Source organism: Rhinatrema bivittatum, chromosome 6 (genome assembly GCF_901001135.1).
Source record: "Rhinatrema bivittatum chromosome 6, aRhiBiv1.1, whole genome shotgun sequence".
In the NCBI taxonomy this organism is placed as follows: Eukaryota; Metazoa; Chordata; class Amphibia; order Gymnophiona; family Rhinatrematidae; genus Rhinatrema; species Rhinatrema bivittatum.
This window is the reverse complement of record NC_042620.1, coordinates 258,993,182-259,016,545: the sequence shown is the minus strand read 5'-3', so window position 1 is coordinate 259,016,545 and position 23,364 is coordinate 258,993,182. Positions and strand designations below refer to the sequence as shown.

Genomic DNA, 23,364 nt, shown 5'->3' with positions numbered 1-23,364 from the left:
ACAGAAAGGCTGCCTTGGAAGCAGGAGACTGCAAAGGCAGGACAACAGGAAGCGAATAAGAAAACACCTGTGGAGAAAGGACACTTACATTGTCCTTTCAATTGGTCTGTGAGCACATGAGCACGAAAGGGAAAAGGAAGGGAGGGGATGAAAGCAGCCCTTGTCCTGGGTACTGGTTTTGTCCAGCAACTGCCCTGGGGTTAGATTAAAATTTCTGACAAAAACAATGCAAATGGCCTACAATGTCTACTGACAAGAATTTGGAAAGAGCAAGAATTTATTGTCTAGCAACATAAGAGAAAAAATTCCACAGAAAACAAATTGATCAGACAAAAGTTTTGCAAAAGGCACCTTGGGATTTCTGTTCAACAGTGCTCTTTGTAAGTGTTAAGTTAAAGGATTTAGGGGCGGATTTTAAAACCCCTGCGCACGCCGGAGCGCCTAAAGCCCCGGGACGCGCGTAAGTCCCGGGGCTTTCGAAACGGGGAGGGAGGGGGCGTGACCGGGGGCGTTCCCGAAACGACGCGGCGTTTCGGGGGCGTGCCGCGGCGTTTCGGGGGCAGGCCCGGGGGCATGGCGCTGGCCCGGGGGCGTGGTCGAGGCATCCGGACCACGCCCCCGGGACCGGAGGGGTGGGTTAGGTAGGGGAAGGTGGGGGGAGGGCGAAGAAAAGTTCCTTCCGAGACCGCTCCGAAATCGGAGCGGCCTCAGAGGGAACAGGCAGGCCGCGCTGGGCTCGGCGCACGCAGGTTGCACAAATGTGCACCCCCTTGCGCGCGCCGACCCCGGATTTTATAAGATACGTGCGGCTACGCGCGTATCTTATAAAATCTGGTGTACTTTTGTTCGCGCCAGTGGCGCGAACAAAAGTACCGACGCACGTATTGTTTTAAAATCCGCCCCTTAAAGTTTAGTCCAGTCATTTTCAATGACAGTCCTGGGCCAAAGGCCAAAGGCCCTGCACCAGGGCTCCTTCAGGAACTGTGCAATTATGGACCCAGGGACGGTGAGACTAGGCAGTCGCCTAGGGCAGAATCAGTGGGCAGGGCGCTGCCATTTCAAAGCTGGGAAAGGAGGGGTTTGTGCAGTATGTTATGTATGTTAGAGCACTATAGGAAGAAGACCATAACTCTGTATATCTACCACTGACAGAGGGGCACATTCAACTCAGGGCAGGTTGGGGGAGGGGGGGGGGCTGGGTTACATTAGTCTGCCTAATGCACTTCAGACCCTTGCATTAGCCCTACGTGAACCCCAAATCTGGCCATTAACTGGATGGCCCGTGCCATCTATTGCTCCTACCATGTGATAGGGGCCGGCCAATGGCACGGATACCCTGTCACATGCTAAGGGCCATCGGCGCCATTTTGATTAGTGGCAGTCAACGGCCCGAGAGCGGGAGATCATTCCTGGGACCCTCGCTGGACCACCAGGTACTTTAAAAATTTTAGGGGGGGCTTGGGAGGGTGGGGGATGCAAAAGGATTAAATTTAAAGGGTGGGGGTGTGTTTTGTTTTGTTTTTTTCAGCACGACACAGCCGATTAAAATGGGTAAGAATCCGTTAGAAAAACTATTCACATCCCTAAGGTCTATAATTCCCTTATTTCCAACAGCAGCTAACCTGGGGAGCAGAAGGGCCCTACTGGGGGATTGAACCAGGGACCTTCTTAGTTGTGCTATACAGCACTTCCACCTGAGCCACTGGTAGTCTAATATTCTACTACTTATTTTCTTTCCCATAGGCCCGTCTGCCTGCCCTGCACACCAGAAATGAGCACAGTATTAAATCTACCAGAGGTCTCAGAGGAGGAAAAATGCATTTATCAAGGTATGGAATCTGTGAATGGGGTGCCTGTTCTGGGATCCCCAGAGGACACTGGGGCATGAGAGACTGGCTGAGAATTCTGCTCTTCTCTTACAAGCCGCTTTTTTATATTGCGTGCTTGGTTAATGCAGAGCGACAATGCTATAGGAAGCTCAAGATATGTTTTTTTTCTCCCACCCCCTCTCCCCTCATGGCATCAGATAGTGAGAGTTATAAAACATCCTTTGTTGGCACAGGACAGAACACATCCCGAGCTTCCTATGCCATTGTCACTTTGCAGGAATAGAGAGGGTAATTTTTAAAAGCATTCTTTAGGTAAACCAGTGCTGCGTACGCAGAAGTGGCATTTTAAAAAATTGTGAATAACAGTAGAGTGAAAACTATGATTTTACAACAATATTTGTAATCATTTACAAACATTTACAAAATATATAATGTACAGTTTGGTACTATTTCATCGCTAGATCATATCCCAGCCCATAAAAATGCAATAAAAACATCCACAAGCATTCATTCAAACACACTCATGCCATCCCATACCCATCCAATACAATAAAACTAACTGAATTCAAAAAAATATGCAATATTAAATTTGATCAAATAGAAAGATGATGAATCTTCTTCTTGAGCATCAAACACCGATCATATCACCTTCATCTCAGATATTTTAAATATTTTCAACGAAGTGGAAGAATTATTTGCAAACGCTAAATTCCTCTTTCCTTGTACTCCCGACAAAGAATTCTTCGTTTCACCCTCTAAACAAAGGGCTTCCTCAGGGGCAACTTTCAAAGCCTCACCAAGCCTGCTCATGAGGCCCCATATCACAGTGCATAACGGTATTTATCAAGATCCAAAAATTCTTCTCCTGACGTTTCTTCACCAAGCTTATTTCTGTGCAACTCTGTTAAAATGGAGTCTCGTTATCCAGCGATTGAAAACAAAAGCTTTCACGCCAAAAATCGTGCACTGTGATGTGGGGGCCTCACGAGCAGGCTTGGTGATGCTTTGAAAGTTTCCCCTGAGGAAGCCCTTTTTATATCATACTTTCTGGTGCCAAAATTGGAATTTTCTTTGCTAGTATTGGTGAGCTACTATAGGTATGGTTTGTTTTTGGATTCTGTTTTGTGAAATGACCACTAAGATCTCAAAGAAAGAAGGAGAGAGTAAAACTTACAGTCCTAAAATGGCAGAAGCTTAGGCCCCAGTGGGCCGAACTACAACCTTCTGATGCTCTTGAAGTGGGAGTCACCTTGGTAGCAGGTTAAGGCCTTGGATCTTAATTTCGAATGGGTAGATGATATGGCTGCTTATACAAATCGGCTAATGAAGGTTTGGGCAGCATGTGTTGGATCTTCAGTAGGAATCTGAGGTCAAGGCTCACAAAGAAAAACTTGCCTGCTACGAGGGACAGATAAAGGACCTTGAAAACAGGTCTTGCAGCTATTAATGACTCCATAGATTCCTGGCTACCTCGTGAGCTATGGCTGGAAGATGATTCAGAGTTACTGAAAGTTGCAGTTGGTGCTATAGGATGGGGCCTAAACAAGATGTGCTGGAGAGGGCTAGAATGAATGGTCATTGTGCATTTTTTAAACTGTGTTTATAAAATTGCGGTTTTGCAAGCTCTGCGCAGAAGATAAATGGTAAAAATGTTTTAATTTTTCAGGATTGCCCTGTCAAGCTGGTGCTTAAATTAGGGAATTCTCCTGGTGTGCACAGAAGTTCATGAACTACAATTAAATTCATTTTACATTATTTGGCAAAACATAGGGTCTTTTATGGTGGTCAGTCTTTGATGTTCAGTTCATAGAAACATAGAAACATAGAAATGACGGCAGAACAAGACCAAACGGCCCATCCAGTCTGCCCAGCAAGCTTCACATTTTTTTTTTCTCATACTTATCTGTTTCTCTTAGCTCTTTGGTTCTATTTCCCTTCCACCCCCATCATTAATGTAGAGAGCAGTGATGGAGCTGCAACCAAGTGAAATATCAAGCTTGATTAGTTATGGGTAGTAGGGGAAGTAACCGCCGCAATAAGCAAGCTACACCCATGCTTATTTGTTTTACCCAGACTGTGTTATTCAGCCCTTATTGGTTGTTTTTCTTCTCCCCTGCCGTTGAAGCAGGGAGCTATGCTGGATATGCGTGAAGTATCAGTTTTTCTTCTCCCCTGCCGTTGAAGCAGGATATGCATTGAAAGTGAAGTATCAGGCTTATTTGGTTTGGGGTAGTAACCGCCGTAACAAGCCAGCTACTCCCCGCTTTGTGAGTGCGAATCCTTTTTTCTTCTCCCCTGCCGTTGAAGCAGAGAGCTATGCTGGATATGCGTGAAGAATCAGTTTTTCTTCTCCCCTGCCGTTGAAGCAGAGAGCTATGCTGGATATGCGTGAAGTATCAGTTTTTCTTCTCCCCTGCCGTTGAAGCAGAGAGCTATGCTGGATATGCGTGAAGTATCAGTTTTTCTTCTCCCCTGCTGTTGAAGCAGGGAGCTATGCTGGATATGCATGAAGTATCAGTTTTTCTTCTCCCCTGCCGTTGAAGCAGAGAGCTATGCTGGATATGCATTGAAAGTGAAGTATCAGGCTTATTTGGTTTGGGGTAGTAACCGCCGTAACAAGCCAGCTACTCCCCACTTTGTGAGTGCGAATCCTTTTTTTCCACATTTCCTCTTGCTGTTGTAGCTTAGAGCGATGTTGGAGTCACAGTAACCATGTGTATGTTTATTGAATAAGGGTATTATCTCCAGGCAGTAGCCGTCATTCTGGCGAGCCACCCACTCTTTATTGACGGCCTCTTGATTTTATGGATCCACAGTGTTTATCCCACGCCCCTTTGAAGTCCTTCACAGTTCTGGTCTTCACCACTTCCTTCGGAAGGGCATTCCAGGCATCCACCACCCTCTCCGTGAAGAAATACTTCCTGACATTGGTTCTGAATCTTCCTCCCTGGAGCTTCAAATCGTGACCCCTGGTTCTGCTGATTTTTTTCCTACGGAAAAGGTTTGTCGTTGTCTTTGGATCATTAAAACCTTTCAAGTATCTTTTTCAAGTATTCCTTTGTTGAAGCCCCCAAACTTAAGAAAATTAACAGAGACCCAGTGCTTCAAAACCATTCCACTTAAATCGCAAACATTTGGTTTTCTTTGCTATTCTGTGTTAATTTGCTGGTGATCATCAATTGCTTTGCAAGACCCGTTCATTATAAGGCTGACATTATTTCATTCATCGGCTTTGTGATTTTGTGGATCTGGATAGCGCAAAGTCGCTATATGGGATGCACTGTTTTTGTGCTCGGCTCCTGGACAGTACTTTCCATCACTACTTCCTTGAGGATCTGTTGGGTTTTTGTTTTCGAGGACGCATTATGGAGCTGATTCTTTGCCTGTGGCGCTATTGCGTTTTATTTTTTAGCCCGTTTAAGCACGTGGTTTGTCACTTGCCGTGAATTTATTAATTGGTTATGCCGTTAATTACGACTCCACGCTCTTTAGGATTTCCATCTCTTTTCACCCATATTTTTAAATGCTCCTGCTGTCTGTCACAGGCCTGTTCTTTTATTTTTTTGTTAGTTTCTAGATTTGGGGAGGGTGGGGACGTTATGGCCTGTATAAAGAACTGTAACAACTTTATCTAATGGTATCTCCCTTTCTTCCTTACTAGTTTAGCGTGGACCTTTCCTGTGGGTTGAATGGGAAGGTGTTTTTCACACATCTATACATGAATACCTTCATGATTTGAGGGGCTTTGTGTGGAATTCTGGAATTTATTAGGGTTGTTGGGAACGGTGAGGAGGGGTTGGGGGGAAACAGGAGTGTAGGTATGAAGCGAAGTCTCCACATCACAAACTTTACGGTGTTTTTTTATGTTGTCTACACGGGGTATGGCTGTTTAGTCGGGAAGGTGTGTCCTAGGCTGAGGATACTTCCATTGTATCATTTTCTTTCTTTTTTACTTGATTTATCCAGTATGTCCCATGGCTAATCTTGGGTTGAGATGAGTTTCCTGGAATGTGTCTGGATTGGGGACCCTTAGTAAGAGATATAAGATATTGAGAGGCTTGCTAGGCATAAAGTTGATATTGAATAGAATTTGGTAGAGTCTCTGTGACTCAGATTGAAGATAATGCATTAAACTTATCAGGCAAGATTTCAACACCCACCGACGGAGGATTCAACGAGGACAAATTCCCTGATGAAAGGTCCCTGGATGGACTTGAAACGTGGCTGCGTCTGTCATTGATTTACAACATCAGATAAGTCAGGATGTTGACTGAGCTTGTTCCAAGCCTTTTTTCAACAACATACAATGCCTGAAAGGTTGACATAGCTTGCCAAAATACCATAAGCGTTTGATTGAACGAATGGTTATTTTTTGCTATAACAAGTTTAGTATATTGATAGAGCTCATTTCAGCTTTTTTGTTACATCAAACAATACCGGGATTGTGACATCATTTGTTCAAGTTCTCATAAGCATGGAATTTACAGACATGCAAAAAAATTTTTAAAACAAATGATTTGTTCACTTGGTGCATTCACACGATATGTTTAAAAAAATGTGGATGGAGGAGGTCCGTTCATGATTATAACACAACTGTATCACCCGGTGGGGTTTATGATACTAATATATGAAAAGTTCCTCTTCTCATCAAAAACATTTTTTTACACAAAAAAAATTTTTTAACGCCAGATTAAATGTTTCACCCGACATTGGGGTAATTAATATCAGATAATTTGTGCAAAATTTTTTTCAAGAGGGGTTTGTGATTTGTTTGATTTATTGTATAAATCCCTTAAATTCATTGGGTGCCATTTAAAGATTTGGTGTTTTACCATCTGGTTCAGTATAGGTTGGGCGTTGCTATTGCCAAACAGACAGTATCCAATTGGTTATCAGATTGCATCTCCTCCTGTTACGCCCAGGCAGGACTGCATCTTGGGGGTCATGTCAAGGCTCATTCTGTCAGAGTCATGGCAACATCAATGGCCCACTTGCAAGCAGTTCCTGTGGAGGAGATCTGCTAGGCTTTGATATGGAGTTCTCGCCACACATTCACATCCCACTACTGTCTGGATAGGGATGGCCAATGTGACAGTAGATTCGGCCAGTCTGTCCTCCAGAATCTGTTTGAGGTGTAGAACCCAACTCTCCCAACCTAGAGCCCATTGTTTGGGTTCAGGCTATCTCCCCCTCTTTTACCAACAGCACTGGTGTTGTTGTGCCCGTTGGCACTTGGTAAGGTGTCTGTTAGTCCACTTTTCTGTTGGGGAGCAGCCTGTACCTAGGGATGTGTGAGGACAACCATCTTGCTTGTCCTCAGAAAAAGCAGAGTTGCTTATCTGTAACAGGTGTTCTCCGAGGACAGCTTGATGTTAGTCCTCATGAAACCCGCCACCCCACGGAGCTGGGTTTCTCCTATTTTTATTTTATCGTAATTCTATGTTGCGAGACTGAAGATGGACTCAGAGTGGACGCGTGGTATACGGCATGTTAGGCATGTTCAGTTTTCCGCATCAAGCTCCATTTCATGATGTCACCTATGCATGACAACTAATATCCTGCTGTTGGAGAACACCTGTTACAGGTAAGCAACTCTGCTTTCTTGCTGTTTGGCTCTTCTTTCTGGGCTTCACATAATTCTGAAGCACTGGCTTCTCATATGGGTATCAAGAGTCTGTGGAGGAATAGTTATCCTTTAAAATGGGTAGATGGTTGATTTTGATATTTAGGCATTATGTTACTGTTCGACTTCTCAGCATTATCTTATTAACATAGCTCCCCTTATCAATCAGTCGAAGCTCATCATACAGCAGTAGCAGTCCCTCTCTTTATCCCTTATTGACAGGGTGAATCTCTTTGCCTATGTTGAGTAGCAGGTTGTTTTAGTGTGCCCATGGGCCTCAGCCTGACCCCAGACGGATCCAGGACCGAACCGAGGGTTGACGGCGTGTTCCACCATGGCTGACAGTCTTACCCTCTGCCAGGCCTGCAAGCTCCCAAGGCCAACAACAAGATGATGTTGGAATGTGAATGGTCCTTCGACCATTCCGAGCCATTTCGGACCTGCCGCTTGGATCAGCATGGAGCAGCAGGCCTGGCCTGAGGATGAAGGCAGACGGTCCTTGACATGAAGACATGACAGACTTGGATTGATGCGACGGCATCACAGACGAGGACTTGGGTTGATGCAACGGCATCACAGACGAATACTTGGGTTGATGCAATGGCATCACAGGCAAAGACATAACACCAGGGCTGATGCGAAGACATCACAGACCAATGGTCAATGAAACGGCATCCCAGACCAGAGGTCGATGCGGCGACATCAGGAACATGACACTGAAGAAGACGTGACACCAGGACTGTAGAAGACTTGACAGCAGGGCTGATGTGAAGACATCACAGACCAGTGGTCGATGCAACGGCATCCCGGACCAGTGGTCGATGCGTTGACATCAGGAACATGACGCTGAACTTGACCAGATGAGACGTGAAGCAGGGAGGAAGACATTGGCACTGTCTCTCAGGGTGCCCTACTCAGCCCACCTTCACGGGCGGACCCAATGGACTGGTCACGGACCACCCTGTCCCACTGCGCGCCCTACACAGCCCGAGGAGGCTGGTCACGGACCACGCCGAGAACGGGACAAGCGCAGGGAAGAGTCCAGGCGGAGGAATTCCGACGATGAAGCCGATGTCATCCGAAGCACCAACACGGCTGGCAGGACATGACGGCACAGGACACCAGTCCACCTGCAGGCTAGTCCACGCTCGGGAAAGACGTCATCCGAGGGACTACCGGCCTACAGGACCAGAAGGCTCAGGAGCATTGACCTGACACCAAAAAGGACAGGATACCAAGGAACCTGGGACATCAGGAGGCGAAGGATCAAGACGAGACACCAGGACACCTGGACGAGGACCTCAGGCGACGAAGACATGGCATGACGAGAAGACGAGATGAGACGAGATGAGGAGCTCCACAAGAAGACAGAAGACCTAACGGAACTCAGGCAGGAGCCTCCAGAGTGAAGTAACTCCGATGCAAGGCGATGTCTGAATGACAGAGCAGCCCTTTTATAGGGCTGAAGCAGGAAGTCCCATTAAAGGTGGGGCCAGCACACTTCCTGTGTCTGGCCCTTTAAATGTAGCAGAGAGGCACGGCCGCGCGCCTAGAGGAAGCAGGAGAGCTGTGCAGGACCGACGTCCTCGCGCAGAAGGCAGGGCTGGGCCTGGAGAGCAGGCCCTGATGATGGCAGCGGCTCCAGCCGCTGCAGGAGGCCCCGGGGGCAGCTCCAGCCACCACTCGAGCCCAGGGATGCGGCCTTCACGCCGCGAAGGAGTGACGAAGGCGGCAGCTTCCGGCCGCAATGGAGAGGCAGAAAGTCCGTGGCCGCGGTGAAGAGGAACATCTGGGGCGGCCTCCGGGCTGCGTAAGGGACTCAAGACCGCGGCTCTGGCCGCGCTGAAGGGCCCGACGGCAGCATCCATGCCGCGTCGGGTGACGCAAAAGGCAACATGGGGTGAGTGCCTGCTCGCAAGAGTGTTGATTAAAGATTTGAAGGCATTAAATGCTATTCTTTCTCATTATTATTTTTGGAAGGAACAAAACGCAAGAACATCTTTGTCAAACATTTTAGGGGATTGGAAATATGGTGGTGTGGGGTATCTTTTATGAATTTCTGTTCCATCATGTTAGAGACTGGCTATATGATACAGAATATTATACTCCGTTGGCTTGTGAAAGAAGTATAGTCTCACCACTTCAGTTGTGTTAACTTCTACATGCCAAGTCGTCGGTGTTGCCTCTTCATTTATGATCCCACGTGCTTGTTCACTCACTTCATTCGGCATGGAGATTCTTGTATGAAAAGGTTTAGCATAGTTAAGAACATAAGAATATGCCATACTGGGTCAGACCAAGGGTCCATCAAGCCCAGCATCCTGTTTCCAACAGTGGCCAATCCAGGCCATAAGAACCTGGCAAGTACCCAAAAACTAAGTCTATTCCATGTTACCGTTGCTAGTAATAGCAGTGGCTATTTTCTAAGTCAACTTAATTAATAGCAGGTAATGGACTTCTCCTCCAAGAACTTATCCAATCCTTTTTTAAACACAGCTATACTAACTGCACTAACCACATCCCCTAGCAACAAATTCCAGAGTTTAATTGTGTATTGAGTGAAAAAGAACTTTCTCCGATTAGTTTTAAATGTACCACATGCTAACTTCATGGAGTGCCCCCTAGTCTTTCTATTATTCGAAAGAGTAAAAAACCGATTCACATCTACCCGTTCTAGACCTCTCATGATTTTAAACACCTCTATCATATCCCCCCTCAGCTGTCTCTTCTCCAAGCTGAAAAGTCCTAACCTCTTTAGTCTTTCCTCATAGGGGAGCTGTTCCATTCCCTTTATCATTTTGGTAGCCCTTCTCTGTACCTTCTCCATCGCAATTATATCTTTTTTGAGATGAGGCAACCAGAATTGTACACAATATTCAAGGTGCGGTCTCACCATGGAGCGATACAGAGGCATTATGACATTTTCCATTTTATTCACCATTCCCTTTCTAATAATTCCCAACTTTCTGTTTGCTTTTTTGACTGCCGCAGCACACTGAACCGACGATTTCAATGTGTTATCCACTATGACGCTTAGATCTTTCTTGGGTAGTAGCACCTAATATGGAACCTAACATTGTGTAACTATAGCATGGGTTATTTTTCCCTATATGCATCACCTTGCACTTGTCCACATTAAATGTCATCTGCCATTTAGATGCCCAATTTTCCAGCCTCACAAGGTCTTCCTGCAATTTATCACAATCTGCTTGTGATTTAACTACTCTGAACAATTTTGTATCATCTGCAAATTTGATTACCTCACTCGTCGTATTTCTTTCCAGATCATTTATAAATATATTGAAAAGTAAGGGTCCCAGTACAGATCCCTGAGGCACTCCACTGCCCACTCCCTTCCACTGAGAAAATTGTCCATTTAATCCTACTCTCTGTTTCCTGTCTTTTAGTCAGCTTGAAATCCACGAAAGGACTTCGCCACCTATCCCATAACTTTTTACTTTTCCTAGAAGCCTCTAATGAAGAACTTTGTCAAATGCCTTCTGAAAATCCAAGTACACTACATCTACAGGTTCACCTTTATCCACATGTTTATTAACTCCTTCAAAAAAGTGAAGCAGATTTGTGAGGCAAGACTTGCCTTGGGTAAAGCCATGCTGACTTTGTTCCATTAAACCATGTCTTTCTATATGTTCTGTGATTTTGATGTTTAGAACACTTTCCACTATTTTTCCTGGCACTGAAGTCAGGCTAACCGGTCTGTAATTTCCCGGATCTCCCCTGGAGCCCTTTTCAAATATTGGGGTTACATTTGCTATCCTCCAGTCCTCAGGTACAATGGATGATTTTAATGATAGGTTACAAATTTTTACTAATAGGTCTGAAATTTCATTTTTTAGTTCTTTAGTTATTTAATGTCTTTGATCTAGGGGATTTTAGAACAAAGGTAGATGATTTATTTATTTTTTAGATGGGATGAGGTAGACAGGATTTCTATAAAGCTATTCTGGATCTCCCCCTCAAAGCAGACTTGGGGATTTTACGGGATAAATGGAAAAGGGAAATGACGTTTGACATTCCTGGTACAAAGTTGGTTTCAGCTTTTAAGCATTGTCAGTTCTTGTAGATCAAGTCCTCCTCCATACAAATTTATGGTGGCATTTACAGTTAAATTCTCCACTACTGAGGTATCCCTAAAATGTACAGGGAGCCCAGGTGCACTAGGTCATTCGTTTTGTTCCTGTTCTGTGATACACAACAGTTTTGGGCCAAGGTTAGGCATTTTCTTGAATGGGTAATTGGGCAAAAGATTTTTTTTTTTAACCATGGAGGAGGTACGTTTTGATATCCCAGACTCTTTTAAAGCGGTGGGGAAAGGTTTTTGTGTCTTTTTGTTAGGAAAGCTTGCTTATGGCGAAGAAAGAATGTGCTGCTGGCAAGGAGGGCTCATGAGGACCCCTCCCGTTGGACATGGAGAAGCTTCTGCTTTCATTTAATGCAAATGGAAAAACTGGAATCCCAGCGTTCTCTTAAGGCTCCGAAAACCTTCCTATCCACTTGGGAGCATTCTGTCCAGGAGCTGTCCCCCAGGGCACACAGCACTGTTCTTGATGATTATCGGAACATATTCTGGCTCGTTCTTCAGCAGGGTCGGGTGAGGTGGGAAGTGGGGGATTTATTACTTGTAGAATATTTTCGGTGTTTGTTTTGCTGGAATGAAGGGATGAAAACTGTAAAATTTACATTTTAATGTCTTTTGTATCTTGTTTAATGAATAGAAGGATCACTGTTCATTATTTTCTTGTAAAAAAAAAACAAAACAGTTTTAAATTAAAGTTTCCGAAGCCAATCCCATATATGACCTGGGCTGATCTCACAAGTCTTGTGATATTAGCAACCCATAAAATGAATGGACTTATTTTATTTTGGGGGTTTTTTTTCCTTTTGGTCAATAAGTGATTTTCATCATTTTCCCCTTAGTAAAAATAGTTTGGTATACTGCAGAATCTCATCAACTTCTAAAGCTCAGTCTGTGTTTTTTAGCCACTAACACCCTTAGACCGACCACACTGTTCCCATAATGATGCAGATTTCCTGTCCTCACAGACAAGATGTTGACGGGACATGGAGGGGAGGAGGATAAAAAGATTTCTGGATATATCAGTGGCTGGGGGAAGAGACCCTGGACTTCTGAAAACCAGCCTCCAAATATTCTGTACTTCACCGAAATCGCTATCCAGGTAAGATCGAACTCAGCACACACTGGTATATATGAGTAAAGTGAGTTCTGATCACGGTGAGTGCAAAACAAAACCCGCTTGGAAGCACTACCCTGCGAGAAACTGCTCTGCGCGCTGGTGACGAAATACAGGAGGTGGCAGACCCTGGGAAGGGAGCAACACTGCAAGCGAAACCTGAAAAGTGCACAGTTTTAGCAAATAATTTCACCTTTGTCATTTTTGTTTGTTCTTAATGTAGGGAGACCCCCAAAATTAGTGCACTCTTTTATTTGGGGGTCTGGTGGCTGTGGGTGGGGGAGACCGGGAGAATGTCTTGGTTGCCCTGTTTGGGGAAAAATGTTACCTGTTCTGTGCATGTAGTAATAACAGATGTCCACAGGATGGTATTGTAGAGGTGTGAGCGCTGTAGTTTAGTCTGATAACGTGACAGCCCACTCAAAGGGGCCGATGCAATACAGGGTGCTCAGCCGAGTGCACTGTTTAACCCGCAGTTGGACGCGGGTTGTAGAGGTGCTAATTAATCCCCTTCCCTGTACATTCCTGGATCAGTTCAGACCGCTGGGTTATGCCTCCCTTCCAGCAGGTGGAGACAGAGAAAGACGTGAAAGGCACCGCCTATTAGTTTGGTGTACCACCTGCGATCCTTCAGTATTTCTCTGTCTCCAGCAGATGAAGGTGGCAGAACCTGCAGTCCTGATTCTTTAAAAAAAAAAAAGGATAGATCTCTGTTAGCTTTCTATTGAAGAGGTCTTTGTACCTTTAATTTCCTCCAGCTAGATCAATTAGTAAAAAAAAAAAAAAGAAAAGGAGTACAAGTCCTCCCAAGGGGTAGCAGCCTATCCCCCTTGGTAGTAGGCCCGGCTGGGTTTGATACCCCGAGAGCCTGTTTATCCGCAGACTGTTTCTTAAACCGGTGAGTAGGGGGATTTACCAGTGGGCCGGTCCCTCCTCCTAACAGTCCAGAGAAGTTGCCATTCCTCTGGTGAGATCTGTAGTTGCTCAGCCTAGACCCAGGGACATTTCATTCCCCTGGTTGATTGTGAGCAACAAGTAAAAAAAAAACAAAAAACAAAAAACTCAGGTCTCCTGGATCTCCGGAGAGGGTAGCTTTTATGCTGGGTTGCTTCCCTTATCGCAGCTCCATTCAGAATGCTGCAGGGATCGCGGTGCTCTGCCTGTGGGGAGCTGGCTGTACGGCTCTCCCACGATGGCCTCTGCTCCCGATGCATTCCCGGGGGAGAAGGCCCGTCTGATTTACCTAGGAATGGCAGGGGGCGTCCCTCATGCGGTCCCGAGGTGCAGGAAGGAGTCTGCCGACTCGGAGGCCTCAGCCTGCCCCGTCCCCGATCAGCACAGGAATGGTGGCCATTTTGGATCCTCCAGGCTCCAATGCTTTGCAGGGCTTGGGGGGAGGAGAACTCCCTCCTCAGCTTTCCCCACCGAATCTGAGCCCTGAAAGGCCTCAGGATTCAGTGCCTGCCTCTGCCCCCAGTCTGTTTTTTCCCCCGGGGGGGGGGGGAGGGTGGGGAAGGTCTTAAAGAAACAGCATCCTTTTTCTTCACAGTTTGTGCTTTTATTGCACAAAGCATATCTAGAGGCAGAGCCGGATTTACAATCACAGGATCCTCCGCCAGCAAAGATCCCCAGGCCTGCGGAGGGTCAGGACGCCCCTCGTGTTCGAACGGTCCAGGGGAATCCGGATGCGTCGAGGGCCCCACTAGCCAATCCCCCTGATCTTGCATCACAGGATCCTCTCAGCGCAGACACGGCCGATGAGGTGATAAATCTGTCCTGGTTGAAGGAGATGATCCTCGGGTGCTCAGATTGTTTCGCAGGGAGGAGCTGGATCCTATGATCCCTCATGTTCTGTCGGAACTGGGGATTCAGACTCCACAGCAAGTAATTGAGCCTTCCACGGTGGATCCTGTTCTATCAGGTCTTCGGGCTCCCCCTAGGACTTTTACTTTCCACCCAATGCTATTGCAGCTCATGACCCAGGAGTGGGTCATGCCGGAAGCCAGTCTGCTGGTTGGACGAGCTATGGAAAAGCTTTATCCGCTCCCGGAGGAGTCGTTGGATCTTCTCAAAATACCTAAGGTGGTGTTGCGTTCATGCCTGCTCTTCGCCCTCGCTCCATCCTCTCTACTTGTGTGGCGACTCCCTCCAGGTCTGAGGGACAGCTTGTGGCCGCGGCGTCTCTCTGCCGCGTCTCTCTGGAATTCCTGGGTTGGCCTGACGCTGCGGATCCGCCATGTTCCTGATGACGTAAGGGCGTGCGCGCGTGCTCCAGAGTTTGTACCGGCAAGGGCGCGAACCTCGGGGGTGTCCCCCCATAGTGACGTCATCTGCTTCCAACTTAAAAGGCCTTTGCTTGCAACTACGAATCGAGTTAGCAAGGACTCTAATCTTACATTCCCTGGTTACGATTCGCCCAAGCTACTCTGCCTTCTTGTACTTACCAGGATTACCCGCTCCTCGGGGGCTCCGCTCTCTCTCTTCTTGATTTCAGATTGCTATGACGGGATCCGGTACTCGCTCCTCGAGGGCCTACGTCCCTGAATGCTCAGAAGACTCCTTACTGCCTGGAAGCGATCATAGACATGAACACTGTGAGTTCTATTACAGATAGGAACCGGTACTCGCTCCACGAGGGCCTATGTTCCTAATCTCTGAAGGCTCTCTTCTGTCTAAGACGTTATCACCGGTATGGAGATATTGAGTTCTCATTCCAGACTGCTTATAGGAACCAGTACTCTCCTACGGCTCCTGTTCCTGAATATTCTGAAGACTCTCTGTTGCATAGAAGCCATTACCATTGTGAGTGTATCATCTACTACTGGTTATGTATCCAGCATACCCTGTCTACTCACTACCTATAGTCTCTCTCTACAGCTCAGCAACTCAGAGACCGCAATTCCAGTATCTGAGGGACTTCAGCCCTGCAGGGCACATCAGCTCATTACTGCCACCTCTGGTGGTTCTACTTCCTGTCTAATAAAGAACTATCTGTGTTGTCTCCATACTCCAGCCTAGCCAGTGGTCCCTCTCAGGATATCCTCTTGGGGGCGGTGTCATCTGCCATCGGCCCAAGGATTCACCAATTTCCATTAAGTGTTTATTCCTTACACTACTAGTGCGGTATCATACTGACTGCCACTCTGTGGGAGCCAACCCACAACAGATCATTAACTCCGCCTACAGAGTATTATAAATTGCTAGCTCCTCCCCTTGGGGGAGCAGCATTGAACAGGTGGATGCGGCTATTTCGGCCATCACTATGCGCACAACGATTCCAGTGGCAGGAGCAACTGTGCTTAAGGATCTCCAGGATAGGAAGCTTGAGGTCCTTCTTAAGAGGATCTTTGAGGTGTCTGTGCTCGGCGTCAGAGCAGCAATCTGCAGTAGTCTCATGCAGAGGGCGACCCTGAGATGGGTGCAACAGTTGCTCACTGCTCAGGATCTTTCCCCAGCGAAGGAAGGCAGCAGTTGCTTGTACCGCGGACGCTTTGTATGATGATCTCCATATCTCCTCTCGCACGATGGTCTCCAAGGTATTGGCCAGGAGGCTTCTATGGCTCCGCAATTGGTCCGCTGACGTCTCTTCCAAGTCTCAGTTGGGGGCCCTTCCGTTCAAAGGAAAATTTTTATTTGGCGACGATCTTGAACATCTCATCAAGTCCCTAGGAGAAAATAAGGTATACAAGTTTCCGGAGGCCAAGCCTAGACCTTCTAGGACCTTTGGTTCGTCTCATTCTCGTTTTTGGGGACAGCGCCATTTTCGTCCGGGCAGAGCCCCATCCTTCACTCCCATCCTTCACTCCGTGGCAGCCGTCGACGAGGTCCAAGGCTTGGGCCAAAGAGCCCACATACTTACAAATCCTAACAGATTGCCAAGTCCTTGGACCCGGCACAGATCTCGGCCCTCCAGGCCATCCCTGGCCTGGCCCAGTGAATTTCTGACCAGCAGAAAGCTTTGGAGAGTTTGGCTAATGCCATAAATATTTTAAATAACCAGCTGGACATTGCCTCGACGTCTACCAAGCTGAGTCCAGCTCCACAGATGTCTCTGTTTCAACCTCCAGTGCCCCTGCCGGCACCTCCTTGTTTTTCAGGTGACCCTTGTCTTGTAGGGGCTTCTTGATTCAGTGCAACATGCACTTCTCCTTACAACCTGCATACTTTCATGATGTGGCTACCAAGACGACATACATACTATCCCTTCTGGAAGGAAGAGCATTGGCCTGGGCATCACCTCTGTGGGAGCGAGCAGACCCGATCCTCCAGGATCTGCCGGGCTTCCTCGCTCTCTCCTGCTCCGTCTTTGACGATCCTGCTCAAAAGGCTATCGCCGGTTCCACACTACTGCACCTGCATCAAGGTTCCAGATTCTTTACAGACTACTTCATCGAGTTTAGAACCCTTGCGTCTGAGCTGCACTGGGATTTGGGCTGCCTGCATGCGATCTTCCTCAAGGGGCTGAGTCTCCGCATCAAGGATGAGCTAGCAGCTCGAAAACTTCCTGACACCTTGGATGCTCTCGTGGATCTCGCAGGCCACCTTGACCGCCGTCTTCATGAATGCTCGCATGAGACCAGAGGACCCAAGAGGTTGGCTATGAAGACCGCTGCTCTGCAAGAGACTGATGAAGAGGAACCGATGCAGATGGGTCACAGCCATTTATCCTCGAAGGAAAAGCATCATTGTCTACGTTCAGGCCTATGTATGTATTGTGGTCAGTCCGGATACGCAGTACCTACTTGCCAACTCTGTCCGGGAAACTCCCAGGCCTAGGTTCTGCCGGAGGAATTGTCCTAGGTCTGACATCACCCTCTCCTCCATTAATGCTACCTGTTTCCATCAACTCAGGTACCCTGGAATTTCACACCCTGACCTTAGTGGATTCCGGGGCTGGTGGTAACTTTATTTTCTGACAGCTGGTGGAGCATCTCCAGATACCCATGGTCAGCACACCCACACCATTGTTGCTCTCCTCGATCCACAGGGAGCTGTTAACTGGGGAACTTACTTGCTCCACAGTCCCCATCCGACTCCGTACAGGATCCATGCACACCATCTCTTTTCTGGAACTGGACAAGGCCATCCATCCTGTGGTTCTTGGACTACCGTGGTTGAAACTTCACACTCCACAATTCGACTGGAACACATTACAACTATCCCAATGGGGCAGCTCCTGTCACAAGAATTGTTTGGAGGTCATGTCACCTATGCCTTGCTTATCTACCACAATGTCTCTCCCAGGTCTCCCGCTGCAGTACTCAGTTTACGCCGATGTTTTCTCGAAGAAAGCTGCGGACACCTTACCGCCTCATTGCTCTTTTGATTGTGCAATAAATTTGCTTCCAAATTCAGAGCCTCCTCGCGGAAGGGTGTACCCACTCTCGCTAACAGAAACTAAGGCCATGTCAGACTACATGGCCTTAGTAGTCTGGAATTAGAAACCCCTAAGCAGCCAAAATATACAAAATACTAACTTGTATTGTTATTATGTTCTCGGCTATTTGCCTCCTTCTACTCTTTTTTCCAGCTACCTATGCTTCCAAGTTTATCCTCCTTGTTGATTGTAACTTTGCTCCTTTTGTTAAATGATTATTTATTGTTAAAGTTCCTCCCTGTTCTATGTAAACCGATTTGATATGGTTATTACCTTGAAGGTCGGTATAGAAAAATGTTATATAAATAAATACATACAAGAGAATCTGGCAAAAGGCTTCATTCGGCCTTCCAAGTCTCCCGCTGGAGCGGGATTCTTTTTCATGGCGAAAAAGGACGGTTCCCTCTGGCCGTGTATAGATTACTGCAGCTTAAACGAAATTACCCAGAAAGACCAATACCCCTTGCCTCTAATCTCTGAACTGTTTCACAGGCTCCAGGGGGACAAAATATTCTCCAAATTGGATCTGAGGGGGGCCTACAATCTGGTCCGGATATGCCAGGGTGACGAATGGAAAGCTGCTTTTAACACCCGTGACAGCCATTTCGAATACCTGGTAATGCCTTTCGGCCTTTGTAACGCCCCAGCGGTATTCCAGAATATGATGAATGAGGTATTCAGAGACATGCTCTACCAGTGCATCGTAGTCTACCTGGATGGCATCCTGGTATTCTCACAAGACCTCCAGAATCATCGCCGAGATGTCCGGTGCTCAGCTGGTGGAACTGGAACAATGGCTCCCAGGGCTTTCAATCGACACAGGGTTTGGTTCACCACCTGCCGCCTTTCCCGAGACCCACAGGGAGACACCAAAAACAGGTCTTGCAATGGGCGAGCAAAATCTAAAGCATAACCATCAATTCAGTCCTGGTGATAAAGTATGCCTTATTACTCAATTTATTCGTCTGAAATTACCTTCAGTCCGCTTTGCTCCCAGGTACATTGGGCCATTTCCCGTACTTCGTCGTCTGGGCCCAGTAACATACAGCCTTCGCCTGCCCACATCAATCAAGATTCATAACGCCTTCCACATCTCATTGCTCAAACCTCTCATTCTATCCGAATTTTCCAAAAATCCACCTGAACCTCTAGCATCAGAGGAGGACATGACATATCAAGTTCAGAATGTCCTGGATGTACGGAAGCAAGGAAGATGATGGGAATATCTGATATCGTAGGAGGGCTTTTGGCCTGAAGAGAATAGCTGGGAGCCTGCAGCCAATATTCTCGATAAAGAACTGATCAAGCAGTTTCATTCTTCTCACCCAAGGAAACCCAAACCCCCGGGGGGGGGGGGGACGACCCTAAGAAGGGGGGGTACTATTACGCTCCGCGGCCACAGACAGCTGCAACCTCTGTTGCTCACCTCCTTTTTTACTGCTTTGGCTCAGTTGGGCGAACTCGTGGCCTCTGCCAGCTACCGCCGGCCTTCCAACCTCTGTTCCCAGGCCCACCTGTTATGGTTATTGATGTTTGGGTGGATCATTGGACACTGTGGCAGCTGACCACACCCACAGGGGGGCAGTTCCGTGAGAGACCACGGTGTCAGGCTAGACTCTGGACACAAACACAGATTTGAATCTTTTATTAAACAGTTTTGGAAACCACCAGAGGTGGCAGTTGTGAGTAGTGGATGTTGAGCCTGGCTGGGCAGGTCTCCCACAGAACGCTGGAACAGCAAATCCTTTGCTAGGCTGTGCTGTAGTGGAAAGAGACAGAGAGTTATGAGTACACAATGAGAAGTATTCAGAGTCCCAGGTAGAATTAGGAGAAGCTCCGAGACAGGGAGAGCAGGCCCTCGAGGAGCGAGTACCTGATCCCTTTGAGCAGAGAGACTCAGTTGTATTGTACTTATGTAGCAGTATAAGAGATTCCACTAGACGAGAGGTCTGGCACCGGAGCAGATAGCAGGCCCTCGAGGAGCAAGTACCTGGTTCCAGTGAAGCAGTACTGTGGAATAGATGGCAGTTGTACTCACTGATGGAAACTGTTAGTGAAGTCTTCCAAGTAGAAAGGTTTGAAGATGCAGGCAGCGACTCAGGGAACATGGGCCCTCGAGGAGCGAGTACCGGTTTCCTGATAGCATCTGAAAGAAGCAGAAGAGGCCCCCGAGGAGCAGGTACCCCATTAGCAGCCCCGAAGGGTGTAAGAGTTCCAGATAGTGCTGGAGAGGCAGAGCAGCTTCGGTACGGAGAGCAAATCCCATCCGTAAGAGTTCCGTTGCTAACTCAACGAGCTAGCAAATACTGTAGGCTTAAATATCCAGTGAGCGTGACGTCACATCAGGGGGACGCCCCTGAGGTTCTCGCCAACGTGGAAATAAAGATGAGGGCAGCGTGCGCGCCCTAAGGTACCTTGGAGGAGCATGGTGGGAGGCAGCACCAAAGCCGGTCCGGGGACGCCGGAGAGACAGCAAACAGACGCCGCGGCAGCCAGTAGGTCCGAGGTGAGCAGGAGGAGCTGCAAGTAGTGAGAGGTAGGAGGGGAGAAGCCTTCGTAGACCGGTCGCAACACCACCTGACCAGCATGGACGCCGCCGACAGCCATCTTACCTGCGGGGTTCCCTAGGCGCACGCGCATGCTCTCTGACCTGCTTTAACCACATCATGACGGGAACCTCGGAGGCGACCCCATCAGATGATGTCACTCTGCTTCAATACTTAAGCTCGCCGGCCCAGACAGTCGACAACTTAGTAACGAGTTCATCTTGCTGATTCTACCTACTCTCGCTTCAGCTTGTTCCGGTTCCTGCATCTGTGGTGTGAGACTATCGGGTACCCACTCCTCGGGGGCCTTCCTCGTCTCTCAGCTATCCACTACTCGGAGGGCCTTCACCCGGACTCCTGCCTGCCTCGTTTCCCGAGGCATTCTATGGAACTACATCCTTGTCTCCGGACACTGTGAGTAACCATGCTGCGATACCTACGTTGGGATCCTCTCTGGTGTACCCCGCTCTGTGGACCATTGCTGTGAAATCGCTAGAGGACCCCTTTCTGGATCTGCCCCACTCTGCGGACCTGTGCCATCATATCGCCAGAGGAACCCTCGCCAGTGTACCTTGCTCTGCGGACCACTACCGTGACCTCCCACCGATGAACCCTCTTGTGTACCATTTCTACAGACCCAGGGTAACTTCAGTGACTATACTTTCACTTGGCACCCTCACTCCTCGGGTAGTGCCGCATCTCATGCCTGACTCCTGTCCTCTGAGTTGAGTCTGACGTAAGCACCTGCCCTATCATTCTGTGACCCGCTTCCAGGGGTCGCCCTCTCCTACCTTTCTTCAGCTGTATTACATCCCGCTGCTGAGACCGCCTCCCGACGGTGAGGATCAGTGGGGCTCCTCCCCTGGGCAGTACCACCTTTCACCTCAGCCAAAGGGCCCACATACTTGCAAATCCTAACACCCAAGTCAGAAGAGTTCCAGTTGCCCTTACTGCTCATGGACCCCGCCAAAGCCAGCCTCATATGGTGGTTAGTCCCCGAGTACTTATGACGCGGAATGGACCTGGAGGACCCCCAGTGGGTAATTGTGATGACGGATGCCAGCCTATCCGGTTGGGGGGAAGTTTGCCAATCACGGTCGGCGCAAGGTCAGTGGACATGTCAGGAGGCGAAGTGGTCTATAAATCGATTGGAAACAAGAGCGGTCCATCTAGCACTGCACAGCTTTTTCCCTCTCGTCCAGCATCAGTCGGTACGGATTTTGTCCAACAATGCGATGACGGTGGCATACATCAATCGCCAAGGGGAAACAAGAAGCCGGCCAGTGGCTGGGGAGGCGAACAAGCTGATGGTCTGGGCGGAATGCAATATAGCCCGATTGGCGGCTTTACACATAGCCAGGATAGACAATGTTCAGGCCAGTTTTCTCAGTTGACAACAGTTAGACCCTGGAGAGTGGGAGCTATCTGAGGAAGCGATGCAGCTCTTAACTTATCGGTGGGGAGTCTGGACTTGATGGCGACTCGGCGGAACACAAAGGTGGCTCATTTCTTGAGTCGCAGAAGGGAGCACGGGGCGGAAGGAGTGGTTGCTCGGTCCTTCTGTGGCCCCGCAACATTCTACTCTGTTTTTCCTCCTTGGCCGTTGGTGAGCAAGGTCTTAAGAAGAATAGAGACCCACCTGGGGTCGATCATCCTCATCGCCCTGCAATGGCCACAGAGGCCATGGTTCGCGGATCTGGTCAACTTGACGGTGGACGGCCCTCTTCGTCTCGGTCACCTACCGAATTTACTTCGGCAAGGTCCAGTATTTTTCGATCAGGCGGCTCGCCTTTGTCAAGTGGCCTGGGCTTATGAAAGGAGGCAGTTGAGGAAGAAGGGTTATCTGGAATCGGTCATCTCTACCCGCCTACGGGCACGGAAGACATCTACTTCGCTCACCTATGTTTGGGTCTGGAAGGTTTTCGATTCATGATGTAGTGGGTTGGAGGTTTCCCCGCGGCAAGCCACCATTCTTGCCTTCTTACAAGAAGTTTGAAAAAAAGTTTGGTGTACAGCTCTCTCTGGGTTCAAGTAGTGGCTCTGGGCTGTTTAAGGGGAAAGATTGACGGGTCATCCCTTGTGTTCTATCCTGACATGGCGCATTTTCTGAAGGGTGCTAAACATTTGAACCCTCCAGTTCGACCAGTGTGTCCTTCCTGGAGTCTGAATCTGGTTCTCCAGGGGTTGTGCGGTCTTCCTTTTGAGCCTCTCAAATGGGCTACTTTAAAAGACCTAATGCTCAAAGCCGTTTTTCTAGTGGCTATCTGTTCGGCAAGGAAAATATCTGAGATTCAAGCATTGTCCTGAAGAGAACCTTTCCTGTGGATTTTGGATTCTGGGGCGTCCCTTAGAACGGTACCCTCCTTTCTGCCGAAGGTTGTGTCGGGGTTTCACTTGAATCAGTCAGTGGAGTTGCCGGCTTTTCCAGATTTGGAGCGTGATTCTCCTCAGGATCGCTTCTTGAGGAAATTGGATGTTTGTTGGGTTCTCTTTCGCTATTTGGAGATGACTAATGATTTTTGGTTGTCTGACCATCTTTTTGTCTTATGGAGCGGTCCTAAGAAAGGGCATAAGGCATCCAAAGCTACCATTGCCCGTTGGTTGAAGGAAGGTATAGCTTCGGCATACATATGTCATGGGCGGCTGGTGCCGGATGGTCTAAAAGCTCATTCGATCAGATCTCAGGCAGCATCTTGGACAGAGAGTCAGTTTGTTTCACCGCAAGAGATTTGCCAAGCGGCTATTTGGAAGTCTTTACACACTTTTGCTAAGCATT

At 48.0% G+C, this 23,364-nt stretch overlaps 1 protein-coding gene across 2 annotated transcripts in view; it reads left to right on the top strand.

Annotated features, from left to right (window-relative positions):
* Window positions 1-23,364, top strand: part of LOC115094165 (complement factor B-like) — a 131,389-nt gene that overhangs the window by 83,985 nt on the left and 24,040 nt on the right. The window contains exons 14-15 of one of the 2 annotated variants that reach the window (XM_029606932.1): window positions 1,744-1,829; window positions 12,517-12,650. In XM_029606932.1, the coding sequence (XP_029462792.1) occupies window positions 1,744-1,829; window positions 12,517-12,650 (220 nt within the window). The remainder of the gene's footprint in view (window positions 1-1,743; window positions 1,830-12,516; window positions 12,651-23,364) is intronic. The other variant, XM_029606933.1, reaches the window with a different exon arrangement.